Here is a 20,550-nt window from a genome sequence, read left to right on the forward strand (position 1 = left end):
TTTACACTGTTTTTACCATTAATAATAAAAAGAAGAGATGCACCAAATCAGCATATTATAATAATTTTTTTAAGGATCAAGTAATGGCTGCTGACAATTCACGGTTGCCATCACAGGAATAAAATATGTTTTAAAATATACAGGTGAATCTCGAAAAATTTGAATATCGTGCAAACGTTCATTTATTTCAGTAATTCAACTTAAAAGGTATATTATATATACCTTTTAATATATTATATAGACTCATTACATGCAAAGTGAGATATGTCAAGCCTTTAATTGTTATAATTTTGATGAATATGGCTTACGAAAACATTTTCACAATATTCAAATTTTGAATTTGGGGTTTTCATAAGCTGTAATCATCAAAATTATAACAAATAAAGGCTTGAAATATCTCACTTTGCAAGTAATGAGTAATATATTAGTTTCACCTTTTAAGTTGAATTATTGATATAAATTAACTTTAGCACGATATACATTTTTTTTTAGTTTCACCTGTATATAAAAATATGTTTTACAATAATACAGTTTTTACTGCATTAATCAAATAAAACCAGCAGTGGTGAGCATAAGACATTACAATATTAGTCATTTTAATATACAGTGCGTTGACTTCCAGTTAATTCCTGTTTTCCATTTTGTCTGTGAATTTTTTCATTTTTTACAGTAAAAATTATATTAAAATATGTATTATTTTTCCATATATTTACTTTAAAATAAAATTCGCACACACAAAAAAAAGTAAAACGGTTTCTAATTTGTTGATGAAGTTGTCAGTAGAGCTTAGAACTGAAATCGGCCAAATGGATATGCTTATCAGCTGATGTGAATCATCTCAAAATGACCAAAGATTGGCTGATATATTGGCCCATTTATAACACAAACACACTAACATTTCTTCCAAAAGTCCTTGGTCTCTACTGCCAAATTATACATCTGCTTCATTCACACCAACACAGGAAAGAACTTGAAATTTAGATTAAAATCTGACTTGCTTTTCCAATTCAACAATCTTATCAAGTTTAGCATGTTAATAAGACAGATCTGAGAAGAACACTGAGCCAAGAGACTGTCAACACACGCCGGGGCCTTTGGTTCTCATTCAGGCTAAAGGCTAAGACAGCAATGCTTTCCTCTCTATGAAACTGCATGGTGTGCTAAGCCTAACAGAAAATACACAGCGATCTTCCCCGATTATGATCATTCACCCTCGATCCCTTACAGCACTTTACCCTAAAACTAATAAGTGTCATCAATCTGCAGCCAGATAATTAGCAAATTACTGACAACTGTTGTGTGTTATCATGTTTAATGCTGTTGCACAAGTCCAATGTTCCTCCAGGAACGCACCTTAGGGGAGCTTCTCGCTTTGATAAGCAGCCTGAGCTTCTTTTGCAACAATTTCCTCTCCAGCACTCAATTCGAATTTCACTGGCTGATGAAATCTGGGATCAACAGCAAACCCCGAACAAGCCCATTTCAGTGGCTCACAAAATGCTATGAGTGTTGAGGAGGACTTGCTGAATGCATGGAGGAGTCCCTGAGGATTTCCTTGCTCCATCTAATCGAATGCCACCCCAAGCCGGAAGGAAGCGTTGAGGTACATTGATTCACACGCAACGACACCGCAGCACTGAGCGAGGATCTAATTACGCCTGTTAATAACCTAGTGTTGAAACACGCATAAATGTTCAACCGAATGGATACTACAAGCAGTCGTCTTTCCATTTTAACTTGTGTCGCGATACGACGGTGCCCACAAATTGTTACTAATAAAGATCTGCTTCACAGGTGTTCTGAAGACCCGTCCTTTAAGAGAATCTGTCACAATGATGTAGAGATCCCCGCCTCTAAACTGATGAAAACACATCCACAATGTCTCACTGAAGTGTCAAGTAGACCGATAGTACGGACAAGCGTCTTATTTTTGCCACTTGAGCTATAAATCAGCAACCTCAAGATGATGTAAAGGTCTCTCAAGGTTTAAGGTTTGATGTTTTACTGTACAGTAGGCTGTGCGATTTATTTATGAAAAACAAAAACACATGCTGGTTGTGACGTCATGAAATCCAAAGGCTTAGTTTATGAATTATAATTAGATTATGCACAAATACTTTTACAGTATCGATAAAGTCTATGTAAGGTATGGATAAAGAAATCAGGATCGTAGTAGAGTATTAGTTCATTTCAAAATCAAAACTGATTTTTATTTATTTATTAATATTAGATATGTCCAAAAAAAAGTCAAAATATCATTAAGCTCATTAATTATTTTGCTGACAAACTGAAATGATTGAACGAACCTGTGAACCAAATTTAATTTGATATCTTCATCTACCTCAACTATACAGAATAAAAAAATATCTTTAAAAATCTAATAAATAAATAAAACAACTTGTGCTTTAAGTTCTTAATCTGCCCTATTGTAACCTTTTAGGACAGATTAATTTAATTTCAATAAAAACTAAATATCATTGCTACTTTTTATACATCTTTACATCACTGCCATAAGCTATTTTATGAAGTTTAGGGAATAAATGACTAAATGCCTAGGGCGATATTGAAAGCATTCAAAGGTACATCCCTGATTACACAATGCCCTTGAATGCAAATTGAAAAGCTTAAAAATAATCCACATAATCCAAAAATCAGCAGCCCTAGAAAAAGTAAAAATAATTAAATAAATAAAAATTGTCAGTGTTTCCTACAAATCCCCCAATGAGGGAAACAGATTACAAGTCTGTGATGGGGACAATGAGGATTGTCCATCCAAGAAGCTAATGCGAGTCTGAGACACGGCACGGCACGGAAAATGTGAACAAAGATGCATGACTCAGTCATGGAAATGACATGTCTGTTAAATAATGTGCATCGCATAGTTTGACATGGCAATGAGAAATGCAGTTCTCCGAGCATCTACTATACAAGCATCATAGTGACAGCAGATGAGCCAAGATCCACAGAGAGGGTGTCCTCTCCTAACCTACCTGACATTTGAGACACACAAGCCTTCACTTTCATGCCTGTGGGAGAGAAAAAAAAGACAGAGTTAGAAGTAGAAATTTTGAAAGGCAGTGAAAAACTTGACATTAAACTTCCACCAAAAGAAATCCTCCTTGTACCCAAAGAACGATATCAGTATCATTGTGTTTACTCTCTAAATTTGTCTTGCCTACAGTATAAATCCTTGAGTGACGCATGCAATAACATTCATGATTCTTATGAACTCATTCAGTCAAGTCAATCAAAAACATACAGTACAAGTAAAGTATGATTGACAAACAAATTACTCTGAGTTGGCCCTATTAATGAATCATTAAAAACACTCACAAACTTACAATATAACATTGACGAATCCCTTACAGAATTAACTCACGGAATCTTTTACATGTTGTCTTAATAACAGTTTGAATATTATATTTGCTAAATAAATAGCAATTGAAATGCATATGGCAGAAAAGACATTATAACTAATGACAAAATGAACAAATCAATCAGAATCAAACCAGTGTTGCCATATTATATTACTTTTTCTTTCTGAATCAGTTCATTAGGTTTAAAAAATATTGTTTTTTAATATTTTAAGACAAAGGAAATGTATATTCTGTATATTTATTGTATAATACATGATTGACAGATCAGCTGTAAACAACCCAAGGACATAGACATAGATCCCCGTCACATTAATACAATTAAATTATGTTGTTACACCTTTTCTAGGAGGTAAAGAATCATTTATCATTCTCTAAACACCCAGTGGCGATCCGATTCTATACCAGCAGGCTCTCCATATGTGATGGAAAGCTCTGATATTCGCGTTTGCAACTGGCAGATTACCTAAGGCATCCCCTAGCCCAAGCCCTTGTTTAATAATTCACAAGTTTACGTTTGAGAAAAAGGCTTTTTTAGAAACTCTATGGTTCTCATTGGACTTAAAGTGCCAGCAGCCTCGCTCTCAGACAGATGTCAGAAAGGTTTTGGACAGAAAACTGGTTCTGATCCCATTACACAACAAAGCGGTCACACTAAATGAAAACGGTGTTGAGCCAGAGAGCTGAGGTGACCACTGTGTTGATGTTGAGAGTGGATGATATTGACATATACTACAAATATCAAAAAGCGGTGTAGTTCCCAGTAAGGAATTTGAAATGTGCTTTCCTATTGGTGGTCGTCTCTTTTACTTCCACAGCTGCGTTGTTGCTATTCCTCGACTAGGTTGATGGCAGATTTCAAATTTGATTAGTTTGTTTTGCTTCTGCTAAATATTGGCACTGATAACTGCAAGTTCAGCTGAAAACACACCACTCGGCATTTACTAATTAAGCAGTCACATATATATGTAAATTATTTTTGCAAATATTCCTCATTTATAAGTACAAAGAGATAATAAAGCAACCCAAGTGGGTCATAGGTGCTTCATTATAAGGGTTTCGTGTTAGTTTTGAAATATTGTTGTGATCGTGCCAGGCTAATATAATATAGTAATAGGCAAATTAAGCAATTAGGCAAATGAGGCAATGCAAGAGGGAATAAGAAGAACCACAATGCCACAAATGCACCTATACTTTGCATTAAACTGCTGTTAAATTAGTCTAACCTGTTAAAATGAACCATACTGATCTCACATTAATGTCCTTATGAATACTTTAATTTGTTGGTGATATGATAAACCATTATATGGTCTAGAGTGAAAGAACAAATCATTAAAAATAAATTAATGGAGCTCAAAAGTGACCATACTTTTCAGCTTCCTTGATACCAGAAGTATTACAATAACAATGGTAACAATATGAAACGATTGACTGACTGACAGTCTTTGCTTATATTGATAAAAAATTATATAGATATAATATAATAATATAGATAGACATAGACTGACGGATAGATAATGTTGTTGTTTTTTATAAATAGATTTTTTCATTTAACATAAGACTTAATGACAGGACAGTAAAGACGTTTAATGATATAAAATATTTTTTTTTCATTCTTAAAAAAATATGTTTTCTGAATCCTTTTAAAGTGTTATGGCACTTAGTACTGGAGCAATGACAACTTTAAAACATATTAAAATAGAAAACAGTTGTTTTAAATTGTAATAACATTTCACAATATTACTGTATCAATGTATAAGAAACTTCTTTCAAAAACATTACTATTCAAATTCATACCAACCCCAAACTTTTAAAGTGTAGTGCAGTTTAAGACTGTATAGGACGGACTGAATTAAATATTTTACGTTTATTATGAATAATATATACTGATAACTCAGAGCTCATTGTAGATTAGACTTGAAAGGTTTAAACACTGAAATCAATTTCTCTATGGAGAAAATGAATGAGATTTTATTCTGGGACCCTGTTGTACTCTACAGCAGCAACAACAAACAAACATCCCCCTATGAACGTTCAAACCAAACCAACGCCACTGCACTCGACTGAGACATCTTGAAAGTCACAGGAAACCTGAAACCTTTGCCAGACAGTTGGATAGAAGACATGACCTGTTTATTCTTGACAGGGGAAAAAAGAACAACAACTCTTTACCAGATGCATTTCATTCAATGCTCTCAGTAGACAGCAATGCAGACACAATTTTTGCTATGCCTTTGATTAGAGATTTCAAGTTCGCTCTGGTTAACCACCAGCCAAACAGTGCCAGACACTTAGAAACAAAACAGATGATTGGCGGTATCGGAACATTTGTAAACATGCAGGAAGCTCTTTCTTAATAAATATAATTCCTTAGTAAATGTTACTTTAAAAGGAAGAAGTTAACCAAGCATATCTTTAAAAGGCCACTGAACTGAATAGGAAGCTCTAACAAATTTAGGACAATCAATTTGATGGACCGAAGTCCTGCAGTCAGGGTACAAAAATAATGCTTTTCTTGTCTGATGTCTTTTAGTGGATGGTCGTTTTTTAATAGATGGTCTTTGTTTTAAATAGTTTGAATCACGAAAATCAACAAGAGTCAAACTATCTTTCAACTTAAAACTAGGGCTGGGTATTGACACAAATTTCATGATTTACTTCGATTTCGATTCACAAGCTTGTGATTTGATTCAAGTCTGATTTTGACACGCCGAATTTTCCAATAGATGAACATTTTCAACTAATGCTGTAAACTATACAGGGAACATATTGGCACATAACTATAATATTAAAGTGAAATGATTTTGATAGGCTACAACATAAATGACAAGTTTTTATAATAATATAACATTATAATAATGCTTTTTTAATGACAATTATGTTTTTTGAAATATGAACTTAAATGGTGGCTGTTGTAAAAAACATGATGAATGTATTGAAACACTAAATATGAAAGAACGTAAGTAAAGAAACAAAGAATAAGCAAGAAATTAAAGCTTTATAGCATCTTTTAAAAACAGGGTTTACAAAGTGCTTTACAGAAGAGATATGTATGTGTGCATTCACAGAAGAGAAACGCATACACACATATTATAATAGAAATATGATCATTTTAAAAAATACAACAATAAAATAAATCAAGGAAAGGCCTTGTGAACAAATGTGTTTTGAGATACTGCATAGTGAGTATATGCATTATACTGCAATTATTTAGCAAAATGTTCCACTTTAGAGTTCCTTTTTTTCTAGCTGACTATAATGAGTTTATGGACATTAAATGGCTTTTCTGAGGTAAAATGTAACTGTGATTTATTGTTTATTGTAGCCGATGACAGTCTGTTGATCACGTGAATACATTGATCTCGTCATTGCAACGCGATTTGTGCACTCTCACGACTGCTTTATCCATAAATAACAATGCAAACATGATGTATATAGCAAGTGCATATTGTCCAGTGTAACTGATTATAACAGGAGTTTTGGCAAGTGTCCAGATAAACTTGTGCTGATCATTTAATCACAATTTAAAAATGCATAAATACTTGGTACATATCAAACGATCTGTAATAACAGACAAAGCAACAGTGACCACGTAACTCACAATTGTGCGGTGCGACATTACTGTCGGATACAAAATAGTCGGCACAGCTTCATCTTTTAGTTTCAATCTTTCTGAAAATCCTGCGTCGAACTGTGCCTAGTTTGTGAACGTATCGGCGGTAAAATTAAGTTAACAAAAGGACCAAGCATTTGCATCTCTTGATATTTACCTACTACATATGCAAATCGGTGGGAGGGGCTAAACACTAAACAGGCAGTGATGTACAAGCAGGCGTTGATCTTCTGCGGAGGTGGTGTTTAGCCACACTATTACGTAATAGTGGCACATTACACAATTTATCGTTTTGGCAGATTGGCTACAATATACCGGTAAGCTGTTTTTTGACAAATGAGAATGTTTTAAATTCTAAAACTTGCAGGATGTTTTTTATAGTACAATGACCTCTTAATATATGTCAAAAGATCAAGGGAATTTTGATTTCTCAGTTCATGTCCCCCTTAAACTAGATACATTTGAAAACAGCATTTTTCTGCTTCAAGCGGTTTCCAAAAGTCCGTCAGAAAATGCTAAATCCACCTAACTGCGCATGCGTAAAACCTCATGAAAGCTCACTGATATGATAAACGGAACAAGGCATAATACACTGTGTGAAAGTGAATAGGGATTTAAGAATCAATACCGGTTCATCAAAATGATAATGTATTAAAATCAAGAAATGTATATTTTTAAACCAGCCCGACATAAAACAGTGCAGTTACTAAAATAAAATAAAAATATTCAGCCAATTTAAGCACTTGATTTGGTGCTTGGGGAATGTCCATTTTGGACACTGCTGTTCAGTTACACCTAATGCACCTACTGTTTTTGAGCGATGAGTTTTAAGCTCCAAATGTTCAAAACAAAATTAATAAGCATCACCTTCAGTGCAAATGGAATTCCATCTTAATTTTAAAAGCCAGGGAACAGGTCTTACACGGGGATACTCAATACTCAAGATCATCAAAAGAAACTCAGATCAGTTAAAAAAAGAAAAAAAAAAGAAGTAGAAGAAAAGAAAGAAAGAAAGAAAAAGTTCAGTGTACTGGGGCTTTTTAAAGTAAGGAGAGTTTGGACTCCATCCACAAAGTGTGAGACAAGCACAAATCTAACATCACAGCTCCAGCACTTCAAAGCCGTGGCAATGCCTCCCCACAGGAGTGGCCGTGGAACAGATGTCTGAGGAAAATGCTGCACAGCAATCGTTTTGTGGCCTCCAGTGACGTGTTTAAAAAAAAACCTCCAGAGTAACAGACCACACGACGAAGGACACAAAGATAGCACATGGTCTGAAGGTCTTAGTGAGCAGTATCAAAATCCTCAGTTTACATCACTGAATTTGAAACCAAGCTTAACCTGTATTAGAAAGAAAATCTACCATGCTCTAGTCTAAAATATTTGTATTCAATTATGTTCACTTATAGGCTACATGGTGTAGCTGCTACAGACATAAATGTAGCTATAAATAACAACATATACAAATCTGTGAGGCATATATATATATATATATATATATATATATATATATAATATATAATATATATGACAACTTTCGGGAGATTGGTATGGTAAGAGATTGGCATGATAATGGATTTATATTTGGTCTTGGCAGAATAGATCTGCTACGCTGCTGCAGAGCAAATACAGAGACATTAACCCCTGTACAGATCTACACAGGTGGACCTGGGGAAGGGAGAGGGTTCTGAAAGCGTGCAGCAGACTCTTAACCGCAAAAAAATGCCAAGCTGGTAAATGTTTGAGCAGCAAGCTCATTGGTCGTTGATGCAACAGCAACCAATCAGCTGTGCTATGTAAATAATGACATGATTTCTACCAATAAGTTAAAGACCTATCAGCCTGCATCATCTAGAGTTTCATGCCAGACCTATATATATATAACATGATAAATTCATACATTTATATACTTAATCAAAGTCTGTCAATGTGTCCAGTTCTAGAAAGATTTATTTGTATGGGAAACTGATAAAAACCATTTCAAATAACACAATATTTAATCCACAATGTTTCGACTGTCCATCCATCTTTTCTGGCCTAATAAAATCACTGGTCCTCACGTATCATGGTATCGGAGAGGCATGTCAATTCAATGAAACATAACACTGCTGCTCAATCACCACAACACAAGGTTATAATGACCCTAATCGTTATAGCTCTAATGAGGTCCTATCAAAATCAATCATCATTTCTAAGCTTGTTTTAATGGCATACTTATGAACACAATTAAATCAAAGCATTCAATTTGAATAACAAATTATATCTATCCATATACCCGAACAGGTTATGCTCAGAAAGCTTATTGGTATTCATTACGTTATATAGCTACATCTGTGGGTAAAATATAAGGGTTGGAAGGCTCTCCAGGCAAAAGGGATGGTTTCCAGCCATGTTAGAGAGAGAGTATAGCAGCCAAACAGAACCATCAATACTAGCTGTCTGCTCCAGGCTAATGCAAACCCTCCCAGTTCCAAACACTGATATACATTTATAGAAGCTTTAAAGCAGAGCCCCATTACACAAAATACTACACTAAATGACTGCTATGACACTATCATCACGGGCACATCTGAGCAAAAGTGTGGTATTACTTAAACCAGTTGTTTTCAAGCAGTTTTGCTTCATGTTCCAAATGAATGTAGACACCACAACATTACATGAAACATAAAATGTGAATAAAACGTATGAAATTGACTTGGTAAAGATAAACTATTAGAGCTTTCATCGATTACGGTAACTTTAAAACAAAATCAGTTGATAGCATCTGCCTAATTTAGTAAGCATCTAGAAATTTGAAGTCTTTGACATCAGTAGCAACATATAACATCCTTTCTTTTAAAATGTGACATCTGTTAACTATGCTAGTCTTGCTAAACTTAATTAAAACAGACCAGCAACCATTATGGAGAAACAATGTCCTACAATAAAGACGAGAAGATTTTCACTCTTAACGTGGGCAATTGCTTAATCGTCCAGCACATTAGCACAATTCACCAGTCGGATTCAGATACTGAGAGAAAATTAGGGCAGCTACAGTAATTCATCTTCAACAAATTGAGCTTTGAGCGACACACGCACACACACAAACATTTGTATTCTTATCTATATTAAGCACTCACACACTGGGATCGTACTTGTGTGATTTTAATATCTTCATTCATTTCTGATTGTCTGTTGGTTCATAAATGTTTATCCTTCGGTTCTAATGCTTTGAGCTTTTAACTGCCCCTCATTAAGAGGATGTTTAAAACAGTCAGTGTTTGTGCAGGCATAAATAATTCCAACCTTTTAAATTTTCAAAAAGATGGCCGCAGTGGGAAACAGTGTTGACTTCTTGTTTGGCCCTTCAGGACAAAAGAAAATTACTCACACTGCAGAACTTCCCTGCCCAAGACAGAACCCAACTGGGGAAGCAGACATGAGCACAACTATAAAATACAAAGTAAATTTCTCGCCACTGTGTTGTTTGGTGCCTGAGAATATAAATAAGTGAAAACCATGCCAAGTTTCACAGATTTGTATCATAAAATATAATTTCATCTCCCCTGCTGCATGTTAAAATCACAGTTTAAACAAAAAATTAATGAGAAACCATTCTGGCATGCAGTATATGACCTTTTTGTTTCTTTCATCATATTTTCTATTGATCTCTAAAACACTGGAGCAATGAAAGATAATGATACATTCATGCTAGTTCCATTTTAACTTTTCCAAAAACTCTTCTTATCAGAGCCATGCATATATTGCATTTTTTTCACACACACACTATTAGGACTGCCCTCGACTAAAGATTTTTCTAGTCAACTAGTACTCGTTAATTTTTCACCATTAGTCGACTAATCACACTTTTATATTAATTGAATTACTAATTAATATATACTGGGGGCAACACCAAACCATAATAAGCCTTTTTATATAGGCGTAATGTATAGCCTATACAAAGCTTGCCGCAAAAGTAACGAAATGTGTCGGCAAAAAACAGCAAGGAGGCATTTATGAGTTTACACAAATAAAAGTTTCAAATAATTATTACTCTAATCTGTATGACCAAAAAATTTTGTATTTTAAGTTGCTTCCGCTGTTATCCGGGAAAAATGCAAGTGATCGCCTCCATGTCATGCGCGCGCTATACTTTAGCTTCTACACTCCGCACGGACATTTGGAGATGCCCCAAATAATAGCGCACATTTATCTAGGTTAACATTATAATGAGCAACCAAGTAAAGTTGCTACTTACATGTTTAAAATGATAAGCCATATTTGAGGTTGATGAATAACAGGCGAACATTTGGATTTCCATTTTTTTCGATTAACCGACTAATAAAAGTTTGATCGACTAAGCCTCTTCTCGTCGACTAACGTTTAGTCGACTATTAGGGTGCAGCACTATAGAGTTATAAATGCAAAAAGCAGACCCAATTTAAAATCATCCACCTGTGGGTGCCGTTCTGGAAATGTTGGCGCAGTCCTGCGGCTAGCTCTGGCTCCCATGTCTATTAAAGGTCACCAAAAGTCAAGTTTTCATTCGCTTCCTTTTGTCCTCTCTCCCCATTAAATCTGAAAATTGTTTAATCCAGCAGGGCAATGAAATTAACCTTTTCACCCGCCAGCCCGTACATCAGTGCCTGGAAGGCAAATCACATTTTTAAACTGGATGAAGTGGGCCTGACTCTCCCTAGACCTGCAACCTTACATATTTGAAGGGTTTATCACTCAAAGTACATAGCTGTGCTTTGCTAAAATAAGAACTGTACGAAAAATCAGTTTTGTTGGCTTAATTCAGGTGTCACCTGATTTATTGACTATTGTCTTGAGCATCTACTGTTAGAACGGCACTCTACATCTGTGTAGAGCCTTAGACGCCGTAGAGTCCAGTATTAATTAAACTCAAAGGACTGAAAATAAAGGAAAAGTCTGTGAAAGGACATGCTGACATTTAGTAAGCTGTAACTATTAGGTTGTTTTCACTCTTGGTCTAATTGCTTGGTTCAAAGAGTTCGATTCCGCCCGTTTCTTATCTTTCAAAACTGTATTATTTGGATCTAAACTGTGGTACATTTGCGTTATCAGTGTGGGTCCGCCATGAGCACCAGCAGCAGCTGTTTACCACTGTAACTAGGTAAAGACTCAAGAGGAGAAGACGGCAGTTTCACTCTTATTGAAGTATTTGTCCCTTTGGATTTACCGCCACAATTTCACACGCACTGGATTCTTTCCGTCCAATTTCCAATTTATATGGAAACAATGCAGCGTAGTATGGTAATTACAAGCAGTAGCATGCACAAATGCAAAGTATACGTCATCATACGGTTTACGTTTGCTAGGCCAAACTGCAGATAGCAAAACTTACCAGACCAGACAGAGTACACAATACCATACAGCACGCCATCTTTTCAGGTGCCAACCAACTGCACAAGTTCGTAAATACACAGCCCCAAGTCTCTATCAATACCAAATGAATTTCTATTGATTCTTGTGTGCTCAGTATGTGCAAAACGCCCTGGCGGAGTGCAGTCGATTCAACAGAAATACCCTTTTTACCACCATGTTCAATTCCAGCTGAAATGACACTTAGCCAAGCGGATATGTAGCCGGTGAGGTTATTCCTGTTTGAAAGAACCAAGTTAGCCCGACACCAGGGGTCTTCCCTTCACCTTCCAAACAAAATGTTAACAATTTATCATGGCACTTGAGCATGAAAGTTCACCTCGGCTCTAAAAACATATTGCAATGTGAGCAGTCAAGCCTGGCAGGGACTAAAGCTCACCCACTTCACATGTGCCACATGCTCCAACTGCTTTAACAAAGAGACCAGGAACATGATATTTTCCACCCAAAGCGAACCTTCAAATTTCGACACTGAACTAAAATTTCATGTAACCTGATGATGGATTGGCAACAAGCATCTGACAGATAATCTATGGCTATTGCATTTTTCTTCTCATTAGTTTTCATCCAAATGGGCCATTATGGTACAGCCCCGTCAGCAATTTGGGTCACATGAAAATGGCCATTTAAAGAGCTGCTCTAATGAGAACTATGCCCAATAAAATGGGCTAAGAACTGTGGTTCCGGGCCTTGTGACATGCATTCTGCAGTCTTGGTCTAGAAGAATTCATTTTACAATCTGTTACAATGCAGTACTATTTGGGTGCATATCACTTATAACATCCCTAGAAATATTTTCTCCTTGAAAAGCAACTATTTATTTGCTTCGTGAAGTTATTTCCGGATGTTATTCGATGCGGCTGAACCGTGGTAAATATCAGACTGCATTAAGACAATGAATTCTAGACAGCTTAGCTGTGGATTATCATTTATTTCCCCTGATGTCATCAAAAACAAACTTGCACTCCAAAACATATTAGCCATTTCCTATGTAAAATTGCAAGGGATTGTTAATAAAATAATAAATGCTGTCATCATTTACTTACCCTCATGTCATTCAAATAAAGATCTGAATAGAGAATCTGTTTATTCATCCTTACAATTACTTTTTTTTTCAGTCACAAAAGTCATACAGGTTTGAAATGACATGAGGGTAAGTAAATTATGAATTTTGTTTATTGTTGTGTCTTTAATATTTCTGTTATGACTGTAGATCATATTAGTGACTATATCATTTCATTTTGGTCAATATTAGTGATTTTTACCCATCCACAAATTTCCAAAATCTGACAAAGCACAAATTAAAATTCATACAGTATGCATCAGATATAATCCAACATCCAGAAGAAAATGGCTCAAGCTGTTGTGCATCCTGATTTCCAGTAACTCTATAACACGACTGACCCGGGCATCTTACACTGATTCATTCTCATCCACTGACTGTACTGTAATCTTTTTAAAGTCATTTAGTCACACTCGCTGAGTCTGCACTTCCTTTAAAAGGATTCACTTTCTAGGAGTGATGATTGGGGTCCTCAACATCCGTAAGCCAAAGACCATGTTTAACTGCATTAGCACATTATGAGAAAATGAGTAATGCACTACATACATTAACAAATCAGTATCATGCATCGAATTATTTGCATTTTACAACATGATCAGCCAGACTGCAGCTAGTTAGAACCTTCAGCACAAATATTTAATTTAATCAGGCCTAAATAGGAGGAATTAGCCTTAAAATGTGCCCTTTTTTCTCAGCAGGACTGATCACTCCATCATCGTATAAATGGGAATATTATGGGCGTTTTTGGTAAGCCTATAAAGTTACAGAAAAGGACTGACTAATACAGCAAGAAATGGGATTTTGTAAAACAGCAGCTCTGTATAAGAGTGCTGCCTTGGTCTTTTTCCCAGGTGAATGAAGTCATGCTCCAGGGCCTTTCGGGTTCTCTGTTTATAATAGATATGCCAGAGCTTCTCAATAAAATTATTCATCACAGTTTTCTCTGCAGCTTTGTACACATGAAAAGAAAAATGGTGGGATTATGCAGAGCTCTATTTTAAACGTAAAAATTGAAGAATGACAGACTAAAAAAAACAAAACATGTATAGGCCAATTGTACAAAGTCGCTTTTACAGCAAAACTTTTAATAGAAAATATTGAATATTGTTTATAACAGATCACCATAAAATGTGCACTGCTGGGGAATCCACTTTGAAACTATAGCTACCAAATCTACTTATAATTTAAAGTAGGTCAACTACAGTCAAGCTACTCTTTTTCTCTCTCTCTCTCTCTCAAAAAAGAAGAAGAAAAAAAGCACAAAGCCCAGACCTGAAACTCTATTGAACACCTTTGGGATACACTAGAACAGTGAAGCAGATTCCAACACCAAACATCAGTGCCTGACCTCACTGATACTCTTGTGTCTTTGAACATTTAATTTCAAAAGCAAGGCAAAAAAAAAAAAAAAAACATTAATCCCTCCGTTTTTCTGCTGTAAAAGCTTTAGTTCTCCTGGGAAGGCCTTCAGCTAGATGTTAGGGATTTACTCCCATTTAGACTAAAGAGCATCATTGAGATCAGGCAGTGATGGTGGGTGACAGGGTCTGGCTTGTCATCTGCAGTCCAATTCATTTCAATGTGTTTAATAGGTTTCAGGTCTGGGCTTTGTACAGACCAGTCAAGTTCTTCTACAACATAGAAGAACTATCTGTCATCACAGAACTGTATGGAATAAAAAAAAACTGTTAATTTGAAGGAGGTGTCCACATTGGCCATACAGTGCATGAGACAGAATGTGTTTGATTATTGCTTTGGCTCGCTTGGCTGTAAAGCTGTGGCACCAATACCCTAGTGAAAGGTTTTGTCACGCTAACCTGCTTCTTGTTGGAAAGAGTAGCTTGATAGTAGACAAGCTAAAATGACCATGCTACTGTGCTAATGCTAATGTAGTTCATTTTAATTACTATTTATTTAATTACCCTTTGTAATGAGTTACTCCCCAAAGCTGGCAATGTGGCTTTGAAAAAATATGGCAGGTGACCAAATAACTGGCATCCATCCTCCAAAGGCTTCGTAATGTAGCCATTCAAGATATTTTGACCTATTGAACACAAAAAGGCCAATCAGGCTGAAAATGGCTCAATACAACTGGCTAGCTTTGCAAGAGTATACCATTCCCAGCAAGACACAATATAATTATAAGCTTACCGCAAGTGGTTGGAGCATTTTGAAAGAATTAAGTTGAGCGGGCAGGGTAGGTACTACAGCACGTCTTAAAAAAAGGCTCGCCCAAAAATGAAAATATTGTCACTACCCTAATGTTGTTCCAAACCAACAGGACTCTGAACACAAAAAAAGACCAAATTGGACCAACCGATTCATTGTAAAAATTCATTGCGAAATCACCTTTACCATCATGTAAATTGCGTGCGCCTGGCAAATCCGCCGTTATAATAGCAACCGCCATGGAACAAGCGCGTCTGCTCTTAAAGGGAATGTGAGATGATGCTCTGATTGGTTTATTGCACGTTACGCCCAAACCACACCTATGAGTAACGTAGCTACTTCAGACCAACCCAGACCAAGAGTCATTTATCCCGCCGGTATAATAGCAACAGCGCCCGAGATCCACCCACAGTTACTTGCGTTTCGCGTTTGATACTTGCGTTTCAGATCGGTAAAATAGGGCCTGGAAGGTTTAAGAAGACAAAATGATTGGAGAAGTTGGGCTATATGCTACCAAAATCTGTTGTTTTGCTGGAAAATCAGGTTAAGACATTGATTAAAAATGTCAAGGTCATTAAAATTAAACATACACCGATGAATAGTTCACAAAAAGATCAATGAGGCATTTAGACATATTTAATAATTTCGTGCTGGCTAATTTAAAGCCTGTTCATTGTAACTGTATAAAAAAAGTGTCACATTTTCTTCCTTTGTGTTCTGCGAAAGAAGAACTTCCATAAAAGTGAGTAAATGATTACAGAATTGTTATCTTTTAGTGAACTTTCCCTTTCAGCGGTGCAGATTTTAGACTCTTCTGAATGTTCACATCGCTCATTACTGGTCCATTAAGCAGTCCCTGACATCAGATGCGGCTGTTTGAAGGCCAGAGAGATTTACTTGGCAGTTATTTCCATCACTTAACACATACCCCAATAAGATTTATAAAGTCACAGCACAAAAATAAAGTGCTGACCTGCAGAATATCTCTGTGATATCAGAAGATGAGTTTGTATTCAGACAGGCCAAAAGCACCGGACAGGATGGATGGCCGGGCTGATAAGACCGCTTGCTCATCTATCTGACTCCGCCGTGCCCACATACCTCTTCAGCTGTTTTTGCGGAAATATTGTTGCGCTCCAAATGAGATCACAGCCAAACACGAGCTTGAGTAATGCACCGTGAAGATGAACAACACATAGCTAAGTGGATTTATAAAAGGAATAGTTCACCAAAAAATGAAAACGATGTTATTTATTCACCCTTGTGTGTCACTTCAAGCTCCTTCATATTCTCCTTTTGTTTGGAACGACATGAGGGTGAATAAATAAATGACAGAACAGAAGTTTCATTTTTTTGTGGATGGAATACTCCTTTAATCTGGGAAGGCTGGCTGATGAACAGTGTGTTTTAACCAGGCTGGCCTACCGCTGAGCTAAAAAGGATTTTATGAGGCAAATTAGAAAAAAATATGAAAGAATTTTACAAAACCGTCATCATGGCTCTTAGCAGATTTTCTGCTTCTCTATGCTGTTGGATTTGCTTTTATGATTCAATCGCAGGAGTCATTTTTTGCAGTCAGAGAGAAAAACATGATCAGCACCGGCTCGCTTGCAGTTTCATAACAGCTAATGCTCACACGATTTAAGCTCATTGTTCCGGCGTTCTTTGAGATTACATCCAACCCGGATGAATCAATAGAGTAATATTGCATTTATTCGTCAAATCCCTTTGTTAGGGAAGACTTTTCACACATCTGCCTAACTCTGCTGTCCTTCTGCAAAGAAAAAAAACGAGGCAGGGAAGGGGGAAAAAGCAGTGGTGGTGCGGTACGCATTTAAATCCGGCCGTTTCCTGTCACCTTATCTCTAGCTTGTCTTTGTTCCCGTCATTTATACACTTCCCAAAGGCACCCAGCAGCCCCGACCTCATTTCCTGTGCTGCTTCCTGTAGGCCTACAGGCCTCAAAACAGGTGAGGAATCATGGGATTTTTAGGAGAAAAACAAGCTTAATGTTGTATTAGGTTACTAAAGACCACACACTATACACTAGCTACTATTCTTTAAAACTTAAGTGAAACCGCCGGTATTTTTATAATGATGCAGGCATTATTTTACTAATATATATATATTACGTTGTGCCGTTCAGTTATAATCTTGGAAATAAAAACTTTTCTTTCAATTATTTTTATGATTTTGTAAAAAATGTTGGAATTGCATACTGACATACTTGCACACTAACTACTATTTAATGACACGGCAAATGAAAACGAGTTGAAATGAAGGCACATTGATATAATATTCTGGCAAATCTAGGTATTCCTTACAGAAATGTACATACTAAGTATAAACAGAAACAGAACGAGCAGTTAGTATGCAAGCACGCGAGCCTGCAATCAGAACAGCCCTTGACTCTTGTTGGGTTAAAAGCGGTCTCAACAGTTTTGAAAAGACGATCGTTTGCACCAGCTGGTAAAAGCGTGTGGCCAGTGCCGAACTTCCTGCCTCTGCTTTGAATTTGTGCCGTGTGTGTATGTGTGTGGAGAGCGGGCTGTTTTCAGAGTCATTAGCAGGTGCTCCAAGCATACAGACAGTCTCTGCATGAGGCTTTCCCCAGGAAGCCAAAGATGAAATGGCACAAATAATGAGGGGCATTATCAATCACTGGCAGGAGGTGGCTTACTCACATCCACACGAGATGAGAGAGCAAGATGGGGGGGGGGAGAGAGAGAAAAATCGCTGTTTTATTTAACCGTTCAAGAAAGCTTGACATTGGGTACAGCAGTGCTGTGGGTAATATCAGCAGGAACCCCTACAGGATAAAACCAAATTACCAAGTGTATTTTACGGCAAGGCAAACAGGTTAAACCGCCCGTGGAGCCATGTTAAAAGCCTTAAAATATTTCCCAGCAGTACTCCGATTCATTATAACTGGATGTTTGCAAAACGTATCTAGGAGGTAAATTCTACAACTCCTCAAACGTCATTTTTGGTCAGCAATGTTTTCGTAACACACAATAAGTGAGCAAACAAAATTACTTCCAACCCCTCACACCCTTCCAACTACATCATCCAGTTCTGCATTTTAGGGACTAGATTCCAAAGAATCACGTCAACAACAATACACATACAGTAACACAGGAACATACATGTCAGGACAAGGACACTTACGTGATGTCAATATCAAGACAGATATGACACCACAGACTCTGTTCTAATCTCCTTCACATAAGGGACATATTTTGAAAGACATTATGAAAAAAATATATACTGTAATGAAAAAAATCATTACTGTGTCCACAAAAATATTAAGCAGGACAACTGTTTTCAACATGATGATATTGATAATAAATGTTTCATGAGCACAAAATAAGCATATTAGAATGATATCTGAAGGATCATGTGACACTGTAGACTGGAGTAATGATGGAAATTCAGCTTTGTCATCTCAGGAATAGAAATATTACTGTATTTTGGATGCAGTCTTAATACGAGTCCAGTCCAGAGGAAACCAGCTTTGTGACCAGTCCAGCACACACTTTAGGCTGGTTTAAGCCATATTGCAACTCTGCTTCTTTTCTTTTTATGTAAAGAAAGAAATCTATCCATTCAGCAAATTCCCCTATGTATAATTACAACACAAAAGTGATTTTCATTCTCTTTCAAACACCAGTAAATACATAGAAATTAAAGGGACTATGGTGGAAATGATGTAACCACCCCAGCAGCCCTGACATAATCACATGCCTGCAGAAACGAGCTTCTAAATGGAGCGAATACGACTTAAGGGTTCAGTACAGTTCAGGCCTGGTAAAAGTAGCCTGCCGGACACGCTCAACAGATGACACGGGATTAAAGAACAGACCGACTGAAAATGCATAAAAACAAACCTCACATTCTAATATTGAGAAAGGGATGAAGCAAAATGTCATTGACTACCTTAAGGCCTTAGCTGTTTATTTAGCTCTTTTTCTTTTGTGTGTGTGTGTGTGTTTAATATTCTTTACAAAAGCACTACTGGCAAGCATAACCACATATCTCCAGAAATAACCATCTTAATAAAGCAGGACAGCATAAATGACACTTTGACTACGCTCTGATCAGGAACATCTAGCTCAGAAACAGGATGTGTGAACTTCTCAAACACAATACTTTACAAGTGGACATCCTGTTATCATCCTTTGTTTACAACAAAGCAAAATGTGTGCTTAAATATCCAAAGCTTTCCTGAAACGTATACGTGATACTATTTGCTAAGTTACATTAGCCTTTACATTTTTTCATATTGACATTTAATAAAAATTACTTGTGTTAAATTACTAGTGCTTTTTTTACGGTTATGGTTAGGGTTAGTCACTTGTAATTATGCATAGTGTACTAATTTTACTAGTAAGAACATGTAGTAACGGTTAACTACGTCACATTAAAATCAAGTGTTAATGTTGACAGTTGTGCTGCCTAATAGTTTTGTGGAACAATTTTTTGAGGATTCTCTGATGAATTGAATGTTCAAAATAACAGCATTTATTTGGAATAAAAATTTATTGTAACCTTATAAATGTCTTTACAGTCACTTTTAACCTTAATGTGTCCTTGCTGAATAAAAGTATTAATCATATTAATTTCGGTTATCAGTCGATATTTTTTAATACTCTTTATCAGCAATCTTTATTACTTGGAATAGCCTAACCATTAAGAATGAACTGATCATCAAGCTCATGTAAAACAGTCCCAACTGTCTTCACCTGAAGTGACTCTGATTAACTAATAAATCTGAGCTCTCCAATTCACACGACATCGACAGACGCCGACCAAAGCAGAAAATCACCATATAAATCACTTCTAAGGCATTCCACGACCCAAGAAACACTGATTAAAACACCGGCAAAAACAACTGCCGACCAACACCAATAGACGCCGACAGGGGTAACACACATATGAAGAAA

The 20,550-nt window shown here is 36.4% G+C and overlaps 1 protein-coding gene across 7 annotated transcripts in view; it reads right to left on the bottom strand.

The window, feature by feature from the left end:
* The window catches only part of iqsec1b (IQ motif and Sec7 domain ArfGEF 1b), a 167,216-nt gene that overhangs the window by 125,570 nt on the left and 21,096 nt on the right, over positions 1–20,550 (bottom strand). For 5 of the 7 annotated variants that reach the window (XM_079597278.1, XM_079597267.1, XM_079597284.1 and 2 more), the window contains exon 2: positions 2,991–3,026. The exons of the other annotated variants lie outside the window; for them this stretch is intronic. In XM_079597278.1, coding sequence (XP_079453404.1) covers positions 2,991–3,026 — 36 coding nt within the window. The remainder of the gene's footprint in view (positions 1–2,990; positions 3,027–20,550) is intronic. 7 annotated transcript variants of the gene reach the window in all.

This window comes from Phoxinus phoxinus, assembly GCF_949152265.1.
Source record: "Phoxinus phoxinus genome assembly, chromosome: 22".
Lineage (NCBI taxonomy): Eukaryota > Metazoa > Chordata > Actinopteri > Cypriniformes > Leuciscidae > Phoxinus > Phoxinus phoxinus.